Below are 24655 nucleotides of genomic sequence, written 5' to 3'. Positions count from 1 at the left end.
TATACACCAAAAGGGTATTTCGATCTATCGGTACCTTCAGAGGTTTCTTAAACTAAGCCACTTTGATGATTTTTCAATTGATAAAAAAATCGGGCAACTTTACCTTTTATTTCGGGTGATATGACTAACATTCCGGGCCACATGTCTCAGGTTCGGGGCGATATGACTCCGGGCGAGATGACTTTCGGGTGACTAGAAAGGTTACCTGACAGGCTCCTCACATAAGCAAACCATCTCCAACCTGCCTGTCTTCTCTTGTCGCTGTCGAATTTTACCAAAGTATTTAAGCCACTGGTTCCTAGTCGCTAGTCGGGGCTTGAGTTTTTGTTTCGAGCGACATGACTAAAAATTTCGGACGACATGTCACAGGTGCCGAGCGACATGACTTTGGCGACTCGATCGGTTACCAGTGAGAGAGAACCACAGTTCCCAGGCCTACCTAAAATTAACAAGTAGAAAATCACGGTTGGGACTGGGTCTTAAAAAAGCTTCACTATGGCGATGCGAGTCAGCTATATTTTCGCTTCTTCAATGAAAATAGAAAAACTTGTTTTAAGGGCTGCATATGTGTCAGATGCTAGTGTGTGATGTCGCAAAAAGGTTATGGAACGTTTCTAGATAGTCTATACGCGGAAAGAACAGAGCTGACGTCGGTGGGTGAAACAGCTTCAAGTAGAGTGGATGAGGTAGGACATTGTCTTGAAGCAGACCTCTTTATTAAGTAGCAGAGAGACTAGTATTCAAGATCCTTATCTCGAAATGAAGTATTCTTCTTGATGATTAGGGTTTTTTTTTAATCACTAAGGTATGATAATTGTCATAGTACAGCTAGTTAATATTTTCCCTATTGAGACGTCCTTAGTGATCAGCTGACATAATATTCATGTAAGCATGTGACTTTCAGTTCCTCTTTACGACACTATGTAGATGTTAACTAGATTGACATTTGAGGTATTCGAATCACAGAAGAAGCTCTCTCTGTTCTACTCTATTTTATGATAGGTAGATATTCTTTTTCTTGTGAAAAAATCACTCCCAGGTATCATTAATTCAGATAACTTGACTAATGCCTCATTCAGCGTCCATTCACTCCTTCACACCATCTATTGTTGTATTAGTGATGTTTTATGATGATAACTCAGGCCTTGACTGTAATTTAATTTATTTTACAGGCATTTCATGTACTGCTGATTAGACATGACATCTAAGTATTGTAATGATTGAGAATGCTTGATCTCTTGACAGATAAATGCCAGTGTTATGCTGTCTCACGACCCAATTCTTCAGAGACAAGATGCAGCAACACAAAAGAGACTTCCTCTTCTATTTTATGTCTTTTTCCACTGGAAATCATGCACTGGTGTGGCTTGTATCTTAATCTGTCTAAATTTGAGTATCATTGGATTGTTTTTTTTATCACTCCCGTCTTATCCAAGGTCTACTGAGAGTGAGTGGCATGATGTGGCACAATACCTTTTCTCTTGTGGCACATTTGGTTTTACAGGAGGCTGTATCAATTATGTGGCAGTGATTCTATTTTTTAAGAAAGTTCCAGGTATCCTTGGAAGTGGGTAAGATTCAGTTATTTGAAATGCATACAAACATAATAGCACTATGGCAACTTTGAGCCTAAAATTTGACAGTTTTTTCTCTTGTTAGCAACTGTACTAGTTATATATGTTAGAGACTGATACAAACTATGGTCAGTTACTACAGGAAACTAGTTTTTGTTAATTAATTTGTGTTTTTTATTGTTTATCTTTTTATTTTCAACAAAAACGAATTCAAATGAGTGCAGTTGGGGTGATATTTAATGTTACTGTCTGGCTCTGATCTTGCATTTTTTTTCACCTTTTAGGTGATTAGTTGAATTAGTTGATCTCAGTTTAATCTTCTTATTTACAAATTGATTTGTTTGAGGTACTTTGTGTGGACTATTCCTAATTAATACATCATGGTCTGGCCTTGATCAGTCCATAAATGGACCAAAGCTTTGTGGGAACCCTATTTTTCCCAATTTCTGGTAGAGAATTATAATTCATTCAAGTTATAAGTGGCAACAACCTCCAAAATTGGTATCATTTCATATGAGAAGAAACCGTTTTCATCTTTAAATTTGTTGATTCCGGAGGGTGAGTGTCAATTTTCCAAATCCAGCCTCACATTGTGGCATTACCTTGAGTATTCTAAGGTGCCACCATTATGGTGATAAGGGTGAGTGAAAAAAATTTTGGCTGCCAAATTTGTAGCTTAAATTGCCTATTTGGCAACCAGTGTTTGGCAGATGTGTGACAAGCTGCAAACTTTTTATTACTTCTGGTCTTAATTAAAACTATGTGCTCTGTACCTACACATAGTTTCCAGTTTCTCATTTTGCTAAGATTCCCTTTTGCAGTAACAATCAAATTGAATATCTTTGTGAGCAACAAGTCTCATGTTGAATGTGTAACTTAATAAGCAATTTTGTGTACACCTTGAAAATCAATACATCTCATTCAAATCAATCTTTTGTTGTACAAGGCATCATGTTCTGAACATTTGCATAATTTATCTACGACTCCCTTATAGTTCTTCAGGGAATGACAGAAAATCTTTTTCCTCTCATCAGGATTGTTTTTCATCACTATCAAGTTATTTTTGAAAGTGTGAAGAGTTCAGTCATCAACACCTATTTTGAGAGGACATTTCTTGAATTATACAGTGCCCAAAAACTAAATCAACAAATAATTCGTCTAAACATTGAAGGGCAGCTACAGAGAATTTTACAGTCAGAGACAGTTGATCACCTTATTACCGCAGAGCTTCATTCTTTATTGATCTCCTCAGAAGGGCAGCTTTTATCTGGAGCTGGTATAAATCCTTCTTTGCTCTGCCCACTAGTGAAGCCATATGTGGTAGAACTTTTAACTGAAGTAGTTCCACTTATAATGGATAGATGTTCATCCTTTATTCAGGTAGGTGCATTTGTCAATAATGCCTTTTAAATGGCTCTGTGATCCACTGGTATGCAAAAGGCTTGTTGGGGTCACAGTAAAGTAGCTTGAAATTTTTTTTTTTTTTTGCAAGAGAAATCTGCCTCGTCTGATTTTAGTTTTGCACAATTTTTTCTGTTGGGTTTTGCTAACGGTGACAATAAATCTTTCACCTTTCCATGCGCAAACTATTTATTTTCATATATTATTGAAATCAGCTTGAACAATGTATTTCTATGGTTCTTTGATGCCATAGGTTTGTTACCTTAATCCTAATTTTCTATGCCCAAGGGCTTCTCTTGTCTAACAGAATTAAAATCTCCTCATGAAAATTAATGTTTTGACACAATTACTTCCTTGTCATCAGGATGAAGGTTTACAAAGTCTGAGACAAGAGGTCCAGAGGTACACAACAAGAACACAAAATAAAATTTCTTCACGAAAAGTAGGGCTTTTAATAAGAGATATGATGTATGGCCATTTAAATCTCCTTACTGTCTTGGGATGTGCTGCTGGAATATTTCTAGGTGTAATGTCAAAAATAACAGGAGTGGGCCAAGTACTATGAGATTGAAAATACTGCTCAAAACTCTCTCATTAGTGACAAGTGTTGATGCTGTTTTCTGAAGAACTAGCCTTGGCTTTAAACTGTTGAACGTAGAGCAACAGAATTACTCATAGTATCTTTAATTAAGTAAAGATGAGACAGAACTCTTTCATCAAAATCAAAACCAGTAATTTATATTACTTCAATTGTAATTTTTTTTAATATGGAATAATGGCACAAATAATCCTAGAGGAAATCAAGTCTGGCCCTTATCCCAATATGACTACAATATATTAAGTAAAAGAGGACATTTATCTGTTGTTTTTTTGGCAATCACGTACCTGTGATTTGTTTTTGGGATGAAGCAGTTAATTTATATTTCTTGTTTGATTACTTTCTGATTGATTGAACTGGTTATGAAGTTGCTGTTGGAACCTTTTTATTGTGTTTTTTCCAAACAGAATTTAGTTTGAAATAATTTTTTTTTTTAGAAAAAAAGCAAAATGTTAAAGAATGAAAAGTTTTGCGAAAGTGTCAAGTCAATAGGTGAAGATAGATAGGACAGTGGAGAATTTGAGAACTTGTAGCTTTGAGTAACTGGCACAAGAACTGCCTCTTTGATTACTCCTGCTGTCCTTGCCAGTGTGGATTTCTTGTAACTTAGAGTGGATGGGTTAGTCAATTTTTTTAAAATAAATACACAGACAGAACATGTAAAATGGTCTTGACTTAACTGATCTAGTGCATTTTTACATAGAGTTCAATCCACAAAGGAGATAATGAATGGCTCTAATCTCTCAGAAATCACAATTGTTGTGAATGCTTTGTGAAATTGTGCCCTGCCACTTAGGACATTTGCCATTTTACCTCTCTCAAGGAAAAAAAAAAGTGTTATGTACCAAGTGCTTGCACTATATGTCAACCCAATATCTTATGAATGAAGTTTGAGACAAACCTGAGCTACAAGTCAACACAGTGGTGCTGCTTCAATTTTATGTTTTGCCACATAACAACCAACTTGGTGCACAAGTGAATAAAAGGGTAAGTTTCTAAAAAGGCTGTGGTGCTGCATCCGTGGAAGAGTATAACAGGGTAATTTAGGTTTAGTAACGAGTTATAACATAAATTGGCCACCGTAAAAGGGTTTCCAAGCTTACGTTTCAAGTGTAAGCCGTTCGTCAGAGAGAAAGCCCTTATTTCGCTCTGAAGTGTCGTTGACTTCTGTGCATTGTCCTTTAAATATAAAGGTACGTTGAGTACAGTGTACCTTTATGGGCTTGTCTGGCTTTCCTTTTCTCATTAATTCCACTGCATATCCGCCAACATTTCAAATGAAGAATTGTTGTCCTTGTCCCAAGTGCTTGGTCCTGTTTTGCCTCTTTCACCTCCTGTAAAGCAGTTCTCTTTGCTTTTGAAATCTTTGTAAATTGATATCTTTCCAGATAAATCATCAAAACAGGACCCACTTAGTTCTTCACTGGGATTGGTTTCCTCAATTTCAATAAGCGAATGGATTTCAATAAGTGAATGGATATCATCATCATCATCATTATTATTATTGATATTACCATACCTAAGGCATTTGGTGTCATGAATACTTCCCCACGATTTAATTTGTCTAGATAACCGACTAAATTTTGGAATATCCAACCTACCTCTTCTGTTTCATCTTCAACGACTTTCATATGTGGTACTATCTGGTTCAAAAATATATTAGTAAAACATTCGTAGAGTTGAAGGACTGAATGAAAGACTTTTAATTTTGTCTTAAGGAGGCGAGCGTGGCCTAGTGGTTAGGGCGCTGCACTTGTAAGCCGGATGTCCCGGGTTCAAGTCCTCCTCCCTGCCACTGGATGGATTTGTCTTCGGTGGCCCCGAATTCAACTCCTGCACGCTTTGTAAATAGCCAACTAGTCTGCCTCCTACCAGTTGGGGTTTTTAACGAGTTTCTGTTCATTTACGATATTTGTTTCCTTATTTACAGTGTCCCCAATCAGCACAGCAGTGCTAAATATACACTGACACTTAAATAAAGTTATTATTATTATTATTATTATTATTATTATTATTATTATTATTTATTATTATTGTCTTTTACCTGGCCTCTGCCGTCATGTTGTTTCACATCCAGTCTGGAGGTCGCAATATTCCACAATCGTTCAGTCATAACGTCTTTGAATTCGTTCTCATTTCCTACCTGGAAAATGAAGCTGCTGGAAAAAGCTCATACGAAACAAACCAGCTCAGTTTCAAAGCGAGGTTGAATTGATCATGGATCAATTTGAAAAGTTTTCAGTTACAAAGTGCGATACTAAAACATATAGTCTTTTTTACCTTTAAAAGGTTGAAACAGTTAGCTTTGAAATCCTCGTTCTCACTAACATCAACAACCGTTCTAATGGCGTTTGCAATGTTTGGAATTGCTTTATCGACCAACTTGTGTTTCTGCTTTTACAATAAAGAAACAGAACACTCCAATAAATTCGACTATTAGACAGGACAAATATTTCTCAAATGAAATATAGGAGCGGACTTTTCAGGGCTTTTCAGACTCACCGATTCTTTTCGTTGAAAATTTTCTTTTCTTTGCTTTTCTCTGCAGTGATTTGACCTGCAGTCAGCCATGCTGAAGTCTGAAACGTCAAAGAAGAATTATTTCCTTCGCCTCCGATTGTATTTGGCGGGAACTTAAAAGTACGCGCGTCGGCGTGTAGACCTGCTGCGCACGCGCGCAGGTCGTGGCTTCAAGCAATTACTGCCATTTGCACTTCGCGGCGTGGAAAATGAAATTTTCGGGAAATAAATAAAAGGTTTCGTGTAGAGAAGCTCGTTAAATTAACTCGTCTTTTGATGAAAAGTAAGTCTTGTATACGGCCTTGTATCATCATTCTTATGTCCGGTTGAGTGGTGGAAGCAAAATTAGATTCAAATGGTGACAGCTTGTTTCACTTTATTTCTGAATAAAACCCCAACCCTATCCCTGAGCGAAAAAAAGAACAAGGAGGAAAAAAAATGATAATTGAAGAATGCACAGGAGAATGAGTGTAAACTAGGGCTAGGAGGAAGGCAGGCGACTCTAAGGGGGGAATAGAGACCCCTCCTTTTCTTTGCTCTTTTTATTCCCTCTCGTTCCAAGCCGCCGTGTAACTCTCGCGTAGCTTCTCAGCTTGGACAGAAGAACAAGTAAAAGCCTCGCACAGCTTAATTTGATGCTAACAACTGAGTTGAAAACGTAAATTAGCCGCCGTGAAGGGTAAAAAAGCTGACGTTTCGAGCGTTAGCCCTTCGTATCGCTCTGAAGGGCTAACGCTCGAAAAGTCAGTTTTTTTTACCCTTTGTGGTGGCTAATTTACGTTTTCAACTCAGTTGTGAACACTAAATTACTTGCTATACTCTCCCACTGACGCAGCACCACAGTTTCTTTAGAAACTTACCCCTTTATTAATTTGATGCTGTCGCGTGATACCAGTGGCACTAAAATTTAAAATGAGAGACAGTAGCGAGAAGTCTTTAGTTCGCTGTTCTCTGATCGTACCCCTCACATCATCGAGACAATCGTTACTGCGAGAAGAGACCCAAACGATTTCTACATTAACTCCGCCCTCGCATTGCGTTCACCTTACGGTTGCACGTTCTCTTTGAGATGAGTCACTGTAAAGCGATTTCAGCGAGAATCGTGACATGATATTGGTTTTGTCCCTTTACATACCAGCATTCATTTTACTAGCCTAGTCCATCTGCGGTGGAAAATACAAGTGGCAAAAACCGCGCAGAAAGGAAAAACTACGATCTCCTAGCTTGAAAATGGTCTAGGTAATTGATTTCGGTTTACTCGATTTTCATTTCCAAACTTTTAAATTAAACTTTATTTTGTATAAGCATTGAAGAAATTTTATTCAAACGATTCTGAAAAATTTCAGGGTCAAGTGTACGAAGCCTGTAGTTCAAGCTCGTGAGTCGGTTCAAACTAAAAGCTTAGAGGGTTTGATGGAGGGGTGTGTGTGATTCTCCTTGCTGTAGATACCTCCTTTTCACCCAGTCTTGGTAACAGGTCGATAGCGTACACCTTTATATCACCTTTTTTTCGCCTTTCAACAATTCCGTATCTACCTTTCAGTACATATCTGCATACTCAAAGAGACATGATATTTCCCTCCATAGCTAGAGACTTCATACAACTAGAATATGCCCATCACTTCCAAATCAAGGAAGTCTTTATTCACAATCTTGACAGAATAAATTAGAGAAAGGTACTGTTAAAACACATCAGAAAATAAAAAGCTAAAAAGTGTTACAAACACATTTACTACTTTATCCACTGCCTGATACCAACAAACTAAGCAAGCACTTGGTTCTACAAAATGGAAGCATTGAGTGTAAGAATGCGAAAGAGGCATGTTAAAAACCTTTTTAAATACTCGTTCTGGCATTTACTCCCCAAAGTAATTGTAGTTTATCGAGAAACCAATTTTTTAATTTCAATAACTACAAGTTGCTTAGAATCAATACTCATCAGCCGATTTTTCTTAAAATCAAGTATCCTGTTTGGGCGGACAGAAACATGAGGGGACTCGAAGGATCGTAACAAGAAAACAATAAAAAAGGGACCTAAAACTTATGATAAGCACTAAGTGCTAAAAAAAAAAGAAAAGAAGAACAAATGCTTTAGAAGACCTTTAGTATATCCAACGAAAAATATGAAACGGGAAAATCGAAGGTAAGAACTGGTTCTTTGTCCTCCAAAGAGAAGAAAAAAAAAAAGACGTAACTTAAATGGTTAAATCTTATTCATCTGCTTGATAACTGACAAATAAAAACATGTATTAAATCAGTTAAAAACCGACATAATGAGAGTTGTTAACAATAAAATAACCAAAAATAAACAAAATATACAATTTTTACATACAGAAACATTAATTCAATAAACTTAATTTCCCAAACAACTTGAAAAAGTTTAAATACTATTTCTTTGCTTCATACACTTTTTTTGTGCGTGAAGAAGCCCGTGGTAATTCGAAATGTAAAATAACACACTAAAGGCCTTCATAAATACATCTCCATAATATATGTACCTAACTGATATTTTTTTGCAAGTTATTATAAGACATAATGATTACTTACACACAATCTAAAAGTAACTATTATGAAGAGTGTTTGATTATTGTCACTCCCTCTTTGAGCAGTCCACAATCTCATGACCACTTCCCACAAGGCACAAGATATCTTTCAACACGCAAAACTAAAGTGACCTTTCCAATTCCAAAAATATCATATTCTTGAGATAAAAACAAGACTCACTCTCCACCTCTCAGAAGTAGGCAGACGGTTTTCAAAAGTTAAGCCGCTGCCCTTAAAAATTACTGCGGCAGAGATATTAAGATGAAAAAAAATATTGCACCTGAATTGAAATTAATATTTAGTAATTAGAAAACCACTTGGTAAGGGCCATCTCAAATAAAGTGTTAAGTAGCAGGATGAACTGATTATCAACGAAAAGAGAACTGGATTTTGTCGACGACTTCGGAGTTAAAATAAACGCACGTTAATTCAAATACAGGAGTGCATTATAATCAAAACTCTTATTTGGAATACTTTAATATCTCTATATGTCTACGACTGCACATGAAGTTTACATCATTCAAAATGTCCACAGGTTGAGGGCACCAGAGACATTGAAGTATTGTACAAATAAAAAGGTGAGTTTAGCAGGTTGTCATCATCATCATTACATGTGCATGTAAAACAATTATAATGATCAACCGTTATCAACTTATCTTGTTTGATAGTTAAGAATATTTATTGAAAATCCATATTAAATAAGAGGATCAATATCAGTATCTGGGCAACTGCCCACCTACCCCTCCCATAATCCAACATTAACCCAAACTTGTTATCAATTAATTGTTGTTGAGTTGGGGGAGGGGTAGGGGGGCAGTTGCCTAAATACTGATATTGATCCTAATAAGATTGCTTGATTTCAAGTCTCATAATTCCTATTGATGTAAATATATCAGGTTTACTTCCCCAGTTGGAGGGGGAAAGGGATGAAGGTGGTTGTATCACAATGCTCTATCTGGGGTGTTATAATTTGGATGTCTCCACTTACTCATTGGTTCTAAAAAAAGAAAGTTATTCATCAGAGAGAAAACCATGGATGCACTGGTAACAACAATGTCAAAATGATACCAACTTCCACCATGCTCTTAGAGGCTCTACTCACTAATAAGCAACATCTTTGATTTTGTAAAATTTAAAAAACGATCTCTGGCTAAAACTTTTAAAATACGAGCTTTCGGCTGTTTGCGCTACAGCCTTCAACGGGTAAAATGAATTTTATTTTTCATCATTTTACCCGTTGAAGGCTGTAACGCAAACAGCCGAAAGCTCGTATTTTAAAAGTTTTAGCCAGAGATCGTTTTTTAAATTTTACAAGATGTTTTATCCTAGCTGCGGCCCCTCTATCTTTTCACATCTTTGATTTTGTTGGTACAGACACTTCTAAAACGAATTACAAGTTAATGCACTTCGTTGAAATTCTATCACAGAAGAGAGGATGACAAGTAATCAAGGAAAAATACCAACAATGAAATTCCCTCGTTATCTACATTCTACAGGAGGTATGGCTGGAGATGGGACTGCATGTGATGCTGATGACGATGGCATTGACTTATTTACATCCTGAGCCTGTTCAACTCCCACTGCTTCTGAAATACAAACACATATTATAAGGCAAAAAATTGGTCCTGAACCTGAATGCCTGGAATCAACACCAACTGTGGCAAACAGTGAAAAGTGTCAGCACCTTCCATCATGAAGAGGGCCTGGTCAGGATTAAGGGGTTCACAGTTACTATCAAAGATGCAGCTTTTCCCCTGATCAAAGTGCAATTCCCTGATTGGGAAGGAAATTGTTTTCCTTGAATAAGTCCTAATCAGTGGCAACCATGTCACCTCTACTGTCTGTTTACACTCCTACTGCCTCTGCATCACCATTCAGAACCCAAGTAAAATAGGAGCTATGGGGTTGAACATAGGTGCCTGGGAGTAGGAAAGAAGGCCCAGAAACTACAAATCTATTTCTTTTCTCCAGCTCTGCAGCTCCTACCCACACACTTGCTTTAGACAGACATAAGCCTTTTTTTGTAGGTATGACATCATAACTACTACACAACAGATGTTGTTGGTGTAGATTCCAATATAGCCTGCTGAAATTGGCTGCATTTTTTGCCTATGTTTTACAGAGGTTAGATGCTGGCAATGATGCAAAAGAACTGGTCACAAATAAAGAGGATGAGTGGGACTCACTCATGCTACACAAGTCTAATATGAGTTCTTACCTCAGTTATTTTTCAGAGTAACTCGATTTGGCCCCCCACCCCACCCTCGACTTTCATGGTTCCAATCATCCACCCACACTGGGTTCACTTCATCTTTCAGGGATTCAGCAGTTGTTTAAATTCAGCTGACTTGTGGCTGTATATCTAACATCAACAGCAACTTAAAATGGATGATGTTTCATGCAGAACAAAGTCTAAACAGTGCAAAGTAATTTCCATACCATGTGGATAGTAAAAAGTGAATGATGATATCGACTATACCTCTTTTCTTTTTTAGCCTTTTCCGTTTTCTGTCAATGTTAGCAACCTCAGCTTTAAGAGAACTATAAATTTTCCTCATTTCGTTAATTTTGTCTTGAAGGAGTCTAATACGTTCTCCACCATCTTCCTTTGCTTTAATTTGCTCTGAAAAATTAAGGAAAGAATAACTTTAAGACAGAGAGAAAACACCCAAAGTAAAGCACAATGGTGACTGACTTATCTTCTGTTCAAGTCTTACCTAAATCCATGTCAAAACATATTCTAGGGCGTCTGGGAGATGAAAATGAACCTTGTGAGTGGCTATATCCTGGGCTCCCAGGAGCATCACTTCCTGTGCTGTCATTACCAGATGCATGACGATTTTTCTTCCTTTCCTTCCTTTTTTTATGTTTCCTGTGATGTTGTTCAGAATTTTTCTTTTCAGATTTAATTTCTTTTTCCTTACTGTTAAGTTCATGAGCCTTTTCATTTGTATCTCTGTGTAGAGAATGATCAACTGGCCCATCAAATGTCCTAACATCATCAAAGTGACTGGACTCCGAAGAGGCAGATTCATTGGTGCACTCTTGCTTTATGTCCTCTGAGGAAGACTCCGAAACTGTTTCCATTGTAGTCGCAGTACCCTGTGTTTGAGGAGGAACATTTGGCATCTTTGCTAAAGTGTCAACCCTCAAGGTGTCTTCCACCTCTTTGCTTTGTGAGTTTTTCTCATTTTCTAGTTTTATCTTCTTAGCTTCAGTCACTGTTTCTGTTTCGTCTTTGGAGTCTTTGTTCACTCTTTCAAGAGATGAAACACCTTTTATTAAACCATTTATAGTTCTTTTATTTTTGTCTTTCCTTCTCCCATTAGAATTACTGGAGATGTGCTCAGATTCTTGTTCTGCATTAGACTGCATTTCACTTGGCACTCCATTTTCGAAACAAACAGTGTCCATTTTTGGATCAACCATAGATTCATTATTGGTAACAGCAGTATCCTTTTCCTCCAGAGATCTGTTTTCTGTTTCTTCGGGTATTGTTTCAGGGATTGGCTGAACTTGATTGGATACATCTGCAGTTTTGCTCTGTTGTTCTGTTTAAATAAAGCAAATGTATAAGTCAAATAGTTTACCTGGAATGCCTGATAAGCAAGACAATTATTAAGAAAACCACGAGAAAAATTACTCTCAAGGTTAGTTTATTTCTACAGTAAGTGCAATTCTGAAGTTTATCCGCAAGGGAGTGTCTTGGCATTTATCATCTGTTGATATGATTTTGGGCACCTAGCATTTCCTCTTGAGAAAAATGTGTCACTTTGTGATGTTCCTATTTCCAAAGAACTTTTTGAATTTAAAAAAAAGTTTCAAGTATGGACAAGAGGATAATAAAAGATTGAAATTAAGATTTGAAAAGACTGGTTTTAATCCCATTAGCAGTATGATACAACATGGTGGTTACCAGTTGAAGAGGGTTCTGGTGTGCTTGACTTTTGCCTTCTTCTTGACAATGGACTTTTCACTAGAGCAAAGAAGTATAGCATAATTAATTGACACTATTGCACTATTTTCTCCAACTTTCTGAACAAATCTAGGCTTTGAAACAAAACTTTCCACTGGCAGTTCACTCATGACAGAAAATTGTTAAGGGATGTAGCTATAACTTTACTTAGTCAGAAATGTATGCCTTAGAGTAGGAGTAAATGGTGTTCTTAAAGAAAAGACTGAGATTCAAAAGATTAGACAAGGATTTTCAGCTGAGAAAGTCACAGGTCATCATCCAACCTGAGTTAAACCTCTAACTTTTCATGTACTGAAATGCAACCCACCTAATTTTTTCTGTAAAGAGGACAACAAGATAAACATTTGAATCCACTAAGCTCCACATTTCTTATTTGGGTTGGCACGAGAATTTTAGAAGTTCAAGAACTGTCCATAAAAAGTTGGAGAGTGGAGCTATTTCAATACAAAGGTAAAGCTGCTTGTGCCAAGTGCAACTCATAAGTTAGTATAATTTAGTTTTTGGTCCACAATCCTTAACTTTCACTTAGGTTAAGTTTGACTTATTAAGCTGGAAGTCAGTGAATTTAATTATTGGGTCAACCTGACTAGGTCTGTAAGATAAGTACATGAAAAGTTTGAACTAAGCATAGATGACTGGTTATGTAAGCTTTCTTCACTTGAGCTTTGTAAATACTTAATTTAATGAATGTCACTAAACTACTAACTACAATATCAGTAAACTGGGTTGAGATTATGGAGTTAATGCTCACTAACCCATAAAGGTTATCTATAATGGCAAAGTCACACAAGTAAGGAAGTATATTTAGTTTTCTTCCACTTGAAAACTTTCACTCAGCTGTTCCTTGTAAAGAGGCAACAAGTTTTTTCTTTTAGTTGTGCAAACAACCATCTTAAGACTTAAAACATTGCTTGCACACTATTCCTCCTATGACATTTAGTTTTTAGCCTTATCTTTTTGTAATCAACTGTTTCAATTTTTTCCAGGGGGAAGGGGGGGGGGGAAAAGAGGAGATCGGTTTTGAGACCCTTCTGAAAAATGAAGCTTAACATTTACCACAGATTACTTATGTACAAAAACTCTTTTCGTTGCTCTATCAACAGTAGAAGCCAAACCTTCATCTAGTCCATTTGATATCTCTGACAATGAATTCCTTTCTGACCGTGTACGGCTTGTTCCCCTACTGGTTTTAGGAGACTTTCCAAGTGACGGCGAAAGTGATCCAGACCTTGTGGAGGGTGAACAAGGTCTCTTCAGTGTACTCTTGGTACCATTAGATGCTGCTGAGTACTTGGCTGGTGTTTCCTTGGCTGATGCAGCTCCTGGTTTTGATGACCTTCTACCAACAGGTTTAGCAGTGGGTCTTGTCATTGGCTTTGGGGTGGATTTTCCAGTAGATTCTTGCCCCTTGCTTGAACTGCCACTCCTATTCCTGGTCTGTCTTGTGCCCCATCCCACTATCTTCTCAGGCTTAATCCATTCATCATACCTACAATGGAAACATAAAAGAGTCTCTCATATAAGCCCAGTGGCTTCCTGGGTCTCCTCACCTACTAGCTATAACTGTTGTAAATAAATTTTTGTATTGAGTAAATAAGGCAAATAAAAGATGATGATGATAAATTCACCCTTGGTAGGGTTTTGCTATTTCACTCCTCTTCTTCACTTTTTTTATTTGATTATGAGTGGCACAATTTTTTCTTTCTAATTACAATGATAATAATGATTGCTAATTAATGGCAAAGATTTTCAGAAAAACACTATATGTTGATAAATCCAAACTTTACAGCTCTGATTTTGTTTCTGTTGAAAAAAAGATTAGTTTTGGTTCCAAAAAGACAACATCTGAGTGGTCTCTTATTTTATTGTGAGGTTTAATACAATTTTACATGAATCCATTGCCAGAGTATATGCAGAATGGATCTTCAGATTTAATCACCTGTGCATGAGCCAATCAAAGATTTCATAGTTATCAGAATATTTTGTACACTTTAATTTCTTCTCTACACATAAAAAAAATCAAAACGTGTTTCCATTTCATGGTATTCATTTGTTTTGATGTTGTTTATTATCTGATTTTGAGGCAATGGTTACCTTCCTGGTAATTCTTGCCAGGAAACATTTAATAATTTCATTAAAACTTGTGATATACTTTCCTATGATTCAAAGGCACTGATAAGCTCTCTTTTAACTGAAACAAAGTGACATGCTTATGAGACATCTTGGATATTCTTAAGAATTATAAAATACTTTTCAATTCTCCCTGTGTGGAAGTTTTTTTGGTGACCACAACTAATGACCCAAAGATTCAATGTTTGAAGAGTTTAGAATAAAAAACTCAACTGCTACAGCTACCAGTCACTCCAGTAATCAGTTCAAATCTTCCTAAAATTAAAGTTTACAAACCTAGTATTCCAACCAGCATAATGAATGCAGTAAATTGCACCTTCTTCAGCTTTGGGGTCAATGTGGATGATCTTTAAAGTAAAATGTAGAATATGTAAATGTCTCCATGCTGTATTCAATGTCCTAACAACTCTAATTAAAAAACGGCTTGATCAAAGAAATCAGCTCGAACTTTTAGCCAAAATTTCATTACCAAACCACTTTCTGCATAACCATCTAGAGGAGATTTTTTGGTTTTCATCTTACATCAATACAGTTTGAAAGTAATGCACAATTCTCTAACCAAGAGCAGTGGCAGTTCTCCACTAAGCTAAATTGTTGCATGCATGAAAATTGGGACTGATTATTGTGCCTTAAAGTAAATTTACATCCAGTCTCTCAAATCAAAAGTTAAAAATACAATGCATATAAAATAAATTATGTGCAACTGTCCTTTGTATTACCTAAGCAAATTAAAGCAAAACAAAAGAATTGATAATTCTGTGTGAAACTTTGTTGAATATGGAAAATACACTACAAAAACAATAAAAAAGCCAAGGGTTATAAGATCATACCTTAGCATCATAGTGTCTGTGATTTCTTCCTCTCCCATACTTAACTTGCACTTTATCTCCAACTTCTAAGGATACCTCATCCAAAGGTATATCAGATTTGCTGTCAGACTGTGGTTCACTAACATCAGATGATGACTCAGGACTGTTTACAACATCAACTGAAACATCTTCCTCTGGGCTTTTGGCTTGTGAGTCACTTACCAAACCATTGTCATGCTCTCTACTCTGCTGTCGCTTCATTTCTCTAATCCTGGTGCTTTGTTTACATTCCACCTTCTTTAAGTCTCCTTCATCATCATCCATTTCTGGCAAAGGCTCTAGACATTCCAAATGTTTTTCATCGCTGCTCTCTGGGGAACTTGCTGGACTTTCAGTTTTGGAATCTTTACTGCTCCTATCACCAACACTATCTTTCTGAAATGACTTTAGCATTTCTTTTTCATACTGCTCAAAGGGATAAAGGTATCTAAAAAAGAAATGAGAAGATGAGATCTCAGAAAACTCTCAACTTTCTTATTAATTATATAGGTTACTGTCAATAAAATCTGGTTGAGATTTTTAAAATTTATTTTTTCCCCTCTCTAGTCAGAGAAAGCAGTTGAGTTCACTTTGTTGACGATAATTTACAAAATCTCTGGAATAATGAGAGATATGGTGGAAAGAATTTTTTAAGGGAACTTTTACTAAAGAGTGACAGGTGTCAAAGCTGGAAAGGCCTCAAGCAGAGTGTTTACATTTTCCGTGGGCTTTCAACTGTGATCTTCATTTGCATATTTTGTTTACATTGTGTCTAGCTGCAATACATTGAGAAATAATAATCCTCATCAAATGGCCAAAACAAGAATGGTGGCAAGAGAGCCTGCATGGAGGAAATAGAAGTGAAGGTTTTCTTTTTCCCTAGCTTGCTTTGTCCACTTTTCCTTCTAATTTTTGCGGATGAACTTTTGGACTTTTTTGAACTATTGTCAATTTGTTTTCCCCATTTTGCAAAATAACCTTAAACAGCAGAGCTAATCAGTGCAAGAGGGAAATAAACATTAAAATAAATTCTTCAATAACATAGTTTGACAAAACAAAGGAAATTGATAGAGTGAGAACAAGATAACCTTACTTCTTATATGACATTTTAATGTGGTGTGATGCACTTGGTGGAACAACTGGGATGTCCATTTGCCGATAAATTGTCCTCCAAAGGTTGTGCTCATTGGAAACCTGTAATGGCAGAATATAATTACTTAAACAAAAAGAATACTACTGTATCAGTACATTAAATGCTCACCCCATATAGGCATTGCTCATCTTGTTTGAGACATTTGGGCTCTTTTAAATTACTAGAAAAATTTCAGAAGTTACTTCTGATGTGTGGTACATGACTTGGAGGTCAAGTAGAATTAAGAATCAAGTATATAAAAACATCAATAACCAGAGAAAAGGGTAACACCAACAGTTCTTACATGTAACTTCATTTGCAAAACAATAGAAAATAAGAAAATTTTGCAACCACCAACCTTCTCCATGCCTCCATGTTCTTGAACTATCTTATAAAGTTTGTAGAGGTCCAAATCTTGATTTCCCAACACTGGGGGTCTAGTTATAGGTGTTCCTGTTGGTAATGTGATAACAAAGTTTGAACGGTAAATAGTCTACTTCATTTGTTATTAAAGGCAATTGTTAGAGTAAAACATAAGAATAATTTATGGCTTTTAACATGTTATGATTCACATGTTTCACTGTTTTAAATTTTTCAAAACAAGTTAATATTATGATAACAAATACAAAACAAAAGGAAAAAACATTCGTTCTTCCAATAATTTTTGACCAAAATGTTTGTGGAGAAAGGGAGATTCTAAGAATGCACTTTTTCACTTTTCAAAAAGAAGGAAAGAAAAATGCATTTATCCGACAAAGCATCACCAAGTAGCAGTCTTTTCTTTTTATTCAAATCAATGGAATTAGGCAAGGGGTAAGGAGGTGTAGTCAAAGAGATTGCCACACAACCCCAAATGCTTTTGTTCCCTAAGAAAAGCAACCCACAACTACAACTATATAACATATGTGTCAGAAACAAAACTAGACACAAAAATATGCCAATCAGCTGTATATTTTTTTCCCAAGATTAGTTGTTCTCAGCATGGCACTCAAGAACTGTTAAAATTGCATCTAAATTCTCTGATAGGTGAATTCACCCTTCCTCCAGAAAAAGGAAAGAAGCTGTGAGGAGACTAACTGGATTTCCAGGAGTGCAATCACCCTGGATGACTATTTGTGCATCTACAAAAATTGCTGGTGAATGTAATTAATATCTTAAGGTATGATAGCCACGACTCTATGGGGAAAAATAATCCTATTCGATTTGTGGTAGTGTGATCTATGAATTGGCTATGATTTCAGAGCTAATGATCCCTTAACTTTCCACAGTTTGAAGTCTATCACAACATAATTGAACATGGAATGAAAAAGCAAAGGTGTAAATGAAGTGAACCAACCCTTTTCTTCCATGAATGCAAATAGCCTTTGTCTGAATGTTTTCCTCTCTTCATCATCCTCCACACCGCTTTCATCCTCTGAAGATTGCACCCTTTTTGTTTCCTCCTCGCTGTCTCCATGAACTATTACATCACAAGAATTCTCCTCCCAGATTGCTGGAATTCTTCCAGTGTCCAAATATGTCAGTGCTCTTTCCACAGCTGAAGGAGAAAATTATTGCCACAACAAATCAAAAAACAGCTGTTACCTCCAACTGAAAAACACCCTTATGTCTAGCACACAAAAAAGGTAATGAGGTAACTTTAGATGTCAAATGATTTGTCTAAAAAAAAAACAATTATATCTCATAAATTGGGAATTTGGATTGTGTACATACCTGCTTTCAGTTTTCTGTTTTCACCTCTCACAACACCATGAATTGGATCTTGATCCTTTGAAAATTCTCTGGCATCTTTGACATTTATGACATGACTGGAGAGTTGGCAACAAATATGTTAAGTGTAAGCCATTAAGTTTAGTTCTCCATGTCTACAACTTTACAGAATCAGTTAAAAAAAAACTGATCAACTGCTGTGCTAACAAGTGACCTCAACAAGTTTTTTTTTTCCTATGAGTGTTGATTAAAATGTCCTCTGCGTGTGCTACCATTCCAATGTTTGCATTTCAATTACTTTGAGATGAAACGTTCTTTAAGCAAAACCTTAACCAAGACAATGAGGGGGACCCAAGGGATCTATGGAGGACCAATCCATTGGCTTCTGCTGAACTTGTTGTGTCACTTTTTTTTTCTTAATTTCCCTCCCACCTTTCTCACTCAGTGGGTCTGTCAGTCATGTGTTAAGAGGAGCCTGTGGCGGCTGTGGAATGGTTGCTTCTGCTTCCTTCCAACTAATTGTGTCAATTAATTTTGGTGATAGAGTGTTTAATGACTCCTACTTTCTAGCAGCACAGAGCTTAACTTTTTTTGCAGGTAACTGCTCCTTGTGTTTTGACATCAAACAAAATACCATACACAGTAAAAGTGTATTTGAGGGACACAATTAATAAAACAGACTTGGTAATTTAAAGTCCCCTCCCTGAGCAGCTAAAACCCATCCCCTTTCTAAAATGATAAACCACATATTTAGATACCATCTGCATCCTGATTGGATGGTCTAAGTTTCCTTTCAAGAAAGTTATTAATTACCAGCACAGCTACTGTTACATTTATTAAATTCAGAGTAATTAGTACATTTTAACCATGGTAAGGAACTTACTACTTTCCATCTTTGAAAGAGCGTACAAGACATTTATCTTTTGACTTTATCAAATCCACCTCATTCTTGCTTGGATTAACACCCTAAACAAAAAGAATAATTTCTGCTGATCAAAATGTTCTACACCCATGACAGCTTTTGAGAGACAATACCTCACTCCCTTTAGCAAACAATCACTTGAAACCGAGGATGATAACACTTTGTCTACTCAAACTTAACATATGGTTTAAAAATATGAAAGACTTAGGTGTATCTCTCTCCCTAATTGTCAAATAAATTGAATTTTGTGCATTTATTTCCTAAAGAAACCTTACATAAACTTACCAAAGCTGGAAACCACATGCTTCTTCGCTTTGACCCACTTTGCACAACTACCAGCTAATGTAAAAGAAAAAAAGCATATAAAGTTCTGTTGCCAATTATTATTACCAACTAAGGTTCCATAAGTAGCTTGCTTACCTTGCCAACAATACTGTCATCAAATAAACATTTCTTCTTTGCAGAAGCAAGTGGCTGTTCTTCTCGTTCAGTTTCAGAGTCATCCATGCTAATAAAAGCAGACAAAATTTTGTTAACCAAATAACTCACCCCAGTGTTAATTGGATGCTAAGTTATTCTGCCAAGCAATTTCCAAAAGGCCATGAACCTCTATATGGTTAACAGCCTAACCATTCATAAGACAATTAGGTTCCTTTTTAATTTGGATGCAAGAAAACATGTCCTTTTCTTTATTTTCACAGGAAAGAACATGTCCAAAGTCTAAGTTAGGGGGAAAGGGCTTCAGGAAATCCTCAAATGTCCTTTTTTGCATATGTATTCTGTAACTCAAACATGCAAATCAATTAAACTGCTGTTGATGATGAAACATCCATGTGCCTCCAATACACAGTAGAGTATTTTGAGACAAACCAAATTGAGGCCATGACTATACTGCAACCCTCACACTAAGTAGAAATCTATGAACAGTTGTAACTGTGTCACATTTCTCAACTATACTGTGGGACCCAGTGATGTACAACCAATCCAAACATTTTGAGAAAAAAGATTCTGATCCTCTCTTTCCTTGATCAAAGGAGGCTTGTGTGGAAATTGTAACCCTACATAAATTTGTGGGCAAACATGGGGCAAGACAGCTTTCATAGGTAGTGTCACGATCCATGAATGTCATCTCACAACTGTAACCATGCATCCCAATTCCGATTTAGCACCTGTTATTTCTGAATAGCCTGATTACCTTGCTGCTTGACTTAGTCTTCTTTTTTTTCTTTTCTTTCCATCCTGAAATGCAGAGGCATATTTATCACTGAATGGGAATCTGCAATATTCATCTTTTTGCACAGTATCTCTGTGCCAACAGGTCTAGAGAAAACTTACATTCATCAAAAATTAGGAGGCCCTACTAAGTTTATACAAATTAATTTGACACTGCATAAGGATCTAAATTGGTAAACCTGGCATTACAGTTAACAAATTGGGGGGGGGGGGAAAGAGGGGGGAAGAGGAGGGGGGAAGAGAAAGGGGAAGAGAAAGGGGAAGAGCAGAGAAGTCACATTCAAGATATACCCAATAAAAGAAAAAAAAAAGGGTGTTCTTGAGAGCTGCTGCAGTAGCTATGGTAACGTTAACCCCTAACCACTAAAAAAATGAGAATAACTTGTTTATAAATAGCTGGCATTTAATATACCAATTTCAAGGACACAAACAAAAAGCAATGAAGCTACAATCCATTGAAGAATTATCATTTTAAAACAAGAGAACTATTTAATCGGCCATGGTCACTTCATATAACTGAAATCAAACAAAAAAGACCTCAAAACTTCACTAATGAAGGCTATGACAATCAAAATTATGCCATAGGTGCACTGATAGAGAAAACATCTAGCCTCCATAATGTAATCAAACCCACTTCTAAAACATGTTGATTCACTGGTGGGTTGGGTAGTAATATATAACAAACACAATAATTTTTTTAGCCATGCAACAAGAATTGTGCATGCCATGTGATACAAAAGAGGTTGAACCAAAAGATTATCTATTACATACATTAAAACTCAACCAAGACAACTTACAAGAAAATAAAAAGATAACACATGAGAGAAGTTTCATTGATTAAATCAAAATACATGACACTCTTCACTCTAATCTTCAACAAAGAGCAAATCAGGTCCAGCTGAAATCATACTCTAAACTTTCATTAGAACTCTTTTTAAGAGGACTGTATATAAGTTAATATTAGCAAAGGAAGGAAATAATTCCAAGAAAGTATCTTAGTTCATGTTTTAAATGCATTATATCTCAAGAAGGAACAAGAAAATATTTCTGCACCCTTCAGAGAAACCAACTTTTATCATAGGCAAACAAAGGTAATTCATCCCCCCCCCCCCAAACTAGACGGTTTGGAGGGGGGGATGCATTTTCAATCAATGCATTTTGTTCAATTAAAAGGCAAAATAACTTTTGCAGAGTTCATCAAAACTTGCAAAGTTCATTTTCCGCCTAATTCTGCAGCACAACAAATGACATTTTTTCCAAACTCCACTTCTATGCATCTGAGAGTAGCAATATGACTTAAAGACAGTGAGTAATATTTTTTCAGGTCCTTTAAAAGTGCTCAAACTGCACAATTCCAATCACAACTAAATTAAAAGATTCCACATAAATCTCTATTCAGTACAATTTCAGTAAGAGGAACCTTTCCAAGAATCAGCAAAAATGTGATCACTGGCCACCTTTTAGAGTGCACTAGTACATCTTCTACACCTGACAGAACCTTGTACAGGATATGTAATAAGTAAATAGATGTACCCATCTTCACACCAAAAACAGTCCAAGCTCAATTATTTTCTAAACTTTTTAAGCATACACCTTCAAAGTTTACTTGTACAATCACTTACCTGTACTACTGGGGTACCAAAATTCTCTGGATCCGTAAGGGGAAGATGATCAAGAGTCTGTAAGGAAGAATGAAGATACAACATGTGTACACACATCTCGGTGATAAGTGATGCAATACTGAGAAACACTCACCAAAGAATACAGAGATCCATCGTTCAACACCTACCTCGCTTTCGTTAAAATGTCGTTCTCCTTTCAAACACAGAGAAGTCCTTCTCAACGTTCTTTCATCACCATCATCAAAAACTTAAAAGAAATAAACATGTCCGTAATTAAAGCCTTGTTTTGTTTCAAAAACACGGTAAAACTTGCCTCTCTTCTGCATCAACTTAGACAAGGAAAAACGCTTCCTTACCAACAGTATATATGCTGGCATCGGTGAGTTTGGTTATCATCCCTTCCATGTACTGTCCATCGGGATTTTTGGCCTCTACAACTGCTCCTACCTTGAGAGGGAAGCACAGTTACAGTTAAGATGTGTGAGAACACCACTTTCAGGAAAAAACATAACCTTAACGCATCATCATGATGAAAATAAGAATGTTGAATAAACATACGATGGAGAACTTACCTTCAAAGGACCTTTCACGCAATCATCATTAATCGTGAAGGAAGTGTTTGTTTTGGCAAAGGTAATCTGCAGAGGAAAAGAGCAATGATCTATAGTCACAACAAGTGTAAGAAGCACTACCTTCCTCGACTGTAAGGCAAGAATCCAAACGAGTTCCCAGTGTACAGGAAAAGTATCACAATTTTCACAAACCTTGCATTTGACAAGCTTCTTCACGACCTTCACGTTGGCTTCACAAAAGGCTCCTCGATACTTGGCACTGACATCAGTGCCTACGGTTAAGAATGGAGGTTCCTCTGAAGACTGTGCCTGTCGAAAGGTAAAGAACGAAAAGAAACGAGGTTTGGAGCACTAAATGACGTGAGCAAAGATTTGCTTTAAATTATATATGATCTTATTCCAAATTCACTGAGTTTAAATGTTGACTTGACATAAAACCAGCGGTTAGCAAATGTACTGCCTTAATCAATGGCAAAGACTGCTAAATGAAGCAAACTTATGAAGAGTGGAAATGCAACTGAACATCATCTCATGGTAGGAGTATGGCGTTATTTTTGTCAAGTCAACACACGAGAACGTCTTCAAACGAGTTAAAGTTATTCGTACTTTCCACCGTAGAAAACAAGAAACATTACTAAGAAAATGTCCACTACTGAAATTACAAGAGTCTGTTGAGTTTAAATAGCTCTAAAATCGTGTCCAATGAGTACGTGGTTGCAGTAAAGCATGCTAAAAATCTTCGAATGAAGATTCGTAAACAATACGACCTGACCAAGTCTACAAAATTGACAGAACATGCTTAACACCACGAAATCGTACGCCGTTCTTTACTCTTCCGTATTACCAACTAGAATTCAAATCACAAAAGGTAGGATTCAACTAAAGTTAAAGATAAACTTATTCGTTCGTTGAACTGCCACGACAAACATTAGCAGTTAAGGATCAGAAGGAAGGCAAACGTGCTATTCGCCTTCAACTCGTCTAGCACCATCGAAAAGGTTGAGAAGTTTATCTATATTTTCGAAAAGACATACAGTTCAAAACCGTCTCTGAAGATTCCATAGTATCGTAAACAAGTGCAAAGCATGAGCAATTGGACAGAGAGGTTCAAGCTTCTTTGAAAAGAATCTTCCTTACTGTATGTATAAATGAAATTCCATGCCTCAAGCAAGTGTATCACTAAAGCACATGAAGATCGTAAACCATAATTTAGTAAGAATAGAAAATTTCACAGCTTAGCTAGAGTCAGATCAGTGATACCTTTAGAAGACAAGAGACCCGTAAAATAAGTAAAAGCTTAGAAACCAAGGTTAAATTGAAGCAAAGAAAATTTAAGTTTATAATCTAATAAATGAAGGGCTTACAAAAAATTCTACCACTCAAACGGAACTACAACACAAGCTCGATAAACTTACCATAGCAAATCTTGATGTACGGTCCTAAGACCCCAGTAAGCTGGGCTTAGCAATCCGAATCCACGATCACCCAAAAAATCAAAAAGAAAACTTCAAACTGAAGGAAAACTTGCGATGGCCGACAACACAAGGACGCTCGACTTACCCTCCTCACCAGGGGCCATGGGGGGTCCTTAGCGTTGATTGGTCCGTTCATTCAGAGCCTCCTCCACTGGGCCTTCAGTGAATAATTAGCCCCTACCATATACGGAAAATCGAAGCTTGAGTTGACATATTTCATTGTGCAATTCCACTTCCTGTACCACAATAACATCCGCTTGCTTCAAATTCGCGGGAAACTTGATTTCTGACGTTTCCTCCTCTCTGAGAAGACTAAGCTGATTCGATGACGCAACTTCCTTGAAAAATTTTTGCTGTTGCTCCTCTTTCTAACACTTGTTTATCTAGTTAAAATTTAC

The 24655-nt window shown here is 36.6% G+C and overlaps 3 protein-coding genes across 9 annotated transcripts; 1 reads left to right on the top strand and 2 right to left on the bottom strand.

Annotated features, from left to right (window-relative positions):
- Nucleotides 1-207: 207 nt before the first annotated feature.
- On the bottom strand, nt 208-6507 carry LOC113672359 (uncharacterized). 5 transcript variants are annotated; one of them, XM_089211652.1, is made up of 6 exons: nt 6076-6507; nt 5854-5967; nt 5618-5716; nt 5175-5216; nt 4787-4907; nt 208-439 (listed from the first exon to the last, which is right to left on the bottom strand). In XM_089211652.1, exons 1-6 carry the CDS (start codon nt 6142-6144, stop codon nt 306-308), a joined length of 579 nt encoding a protein of 192 aa, XP_089067778.1. In that variant the 5' UTR covers nt 6145-6507; the 3' UTR covers nt 208-305. The 5 variants fall into 5 exon arrangements, with proteins under 5 accessions (XP_089067778.1, XP_089067774.1, XP_089067775.1 ...); XM_089211648.1 differs by lacking the exon at nt 208-439 and having other exon boundaries at nt 4684-5010; XM_089211649.1 differs by lacking the exon at nt 208-439 and having other exon boundaries at nt 4684-5010; nt 5854-5964.
- LOC113672366 (uncharacterized) lies at nt 473-4238 on the top strand. The gene is made up of 4 exons (XM_027188647.2): nt 473-686; nt 1246-1571; nt 2609-2954; nt 3340-4238. Exons 1-4 carry the CDS (start codon nt 588-590, stop codon nt 3538-3540), a joined length of 972 nt encoding a protein of 323 aa, XP_027044448.2. The 5' UTR covers nt 473-587; the 3' UTR covers nt 3541-4238.
- A 3117-nt stretch (nt 6508-9624) lies between the features above and the next one.
- On the bottom strand, nt 9625-24375 carry LOC113672355 (AT-rich interactive domain-containing protein 4B). 3 transcript variants are annotated; one of them, XR_016188223.1, is made up of 22 exons: nt 24198-24375; nt 22975-23091; nt 22783-22848; nt 22567-22657; nt 22378-22457; nt 22211-22267; nt 20551-20594; nt 19776-19863; nt 19641-19694; nt 19317-19399; nt 18437-18531; nt 18060-18260; nt 17082-17176; nt 16685-16785; nt 15574-16039; nt 15020-15090; nt 13729-14102; nt 12554-12613; nt 11355-12188; nt 11117-11260; nt 10004-10223; nt 9625-9764 (listed from the first exon to the last, which is right to left on the bottom strand). XR_016188223.1 is itself a non-coding variant. In XM_027188633.2 (21 exons), the coding sequence occupies exons 1-21, from the start codon at nt 24198-24200 to the stop codon at nt 10117-10119; spliced, it is 3231 nt and encodes a 1076-aa protein (XP_027044434.2). In that variant the 5' UTR covers nt 24201-24375; the 3' UTR covers nt 9905-10116. The 3 variants fall into 3 exon arrangements, 2 of the variants coding, with proteins under 2 accessions (XP_027044434.2, XP_027044436.2); XM_027188633.2 differs by lacking the exon at nt 9625-9764 and having other exon boundaries at nt 9905-10223; XM_027188635.2 differs by lacking the exon at nt 9625-9764 and having other exon boundaries at nt 9978-10220.
- Between the last annotated feature and the right edge of the window lie 280 nt (nt 24376-24655).

Source organism: Pocillopora damicornis, chromosome 7 (assembly GCF_964200805.1).
Source record: "Pocillopora damicornis chromosome 7, jaPocDami1.2, whole genome shotgun sequence".
Classification (NCBI taxonomy): Eukaryota; Metazoa; Cnidaria; class Anthozoa; order Scleractinia; family Pocilloporidae; genus Pocillopora; species Pocillopora damicornis.
Note: the sequence above shows the minus strand (reverse complement) of the source record. Positions and strands in the feature narration are given on the sequence as shown.

Excerpts from the sequence above, each read along its gene's own strand:
- LOC113672359 (XM_089211652.1), bottom strand. The coding sequence starts at position 6,144 with ATGGCTGACTGCAGGTCAAATCACTGCAGAGAAAAGCAAAGAAAAGAA. Across the intron at positions 4,908-5,174 it reads TTGAAGATGAAACAGAAGAG|GAGGTGAAAGAGGCAAAACA; the intron begins GTAGGTTGGATA and ends ACTGCTTTACAG. Across the intron at positions 440-4,786 it reads AGCCAGACAAGCCCATAAAG|GTAGGCCTGGGAACTGTGGT; the intron begins GTACACTGTACT and ends TGTTAATTTTAG.
- LOC113672366 (XM_027188647.2), top strand. The coding sequence starts at position 588 with ATGTCGCAAAAAGGTTATGGAACGTTTCTAGATAGTCTATACGCGGAA. Across the intron at positions 1,572-2,608 it reads CCAGGTATCCTTGGAAGTGG|GATTGTTTTTCATCACTATC; the intron begins GTAAGATTCAGT and ends TCCTCTCATCAG. Across the intron at positions 2,955-3,339 it reads GATGTTCATCCTTTATTCAG|GATGAAGGTTTACAAAGTCT; the intron begins GTAGGTGCATTT and ends CCTTGTCATCAG.
- LOC113672355 (XM_027188633.2), bottom strand. Across the intron at positions 17,177-18,059 it reads TGCATTCATGGAAGAAAAGG|GAACACCTATAACTAGACCC; the intron begins GTTGGTTCACTT and ends CATTACCAACAG. Across the intron at positions 16,040-16,684 it reads ATTAAAATGTCATATAAGAA|ATACCTTTATCCCTTTGAGC; the intron begins GTAAGGTTATCT and ends TTTCTTTTTTAG.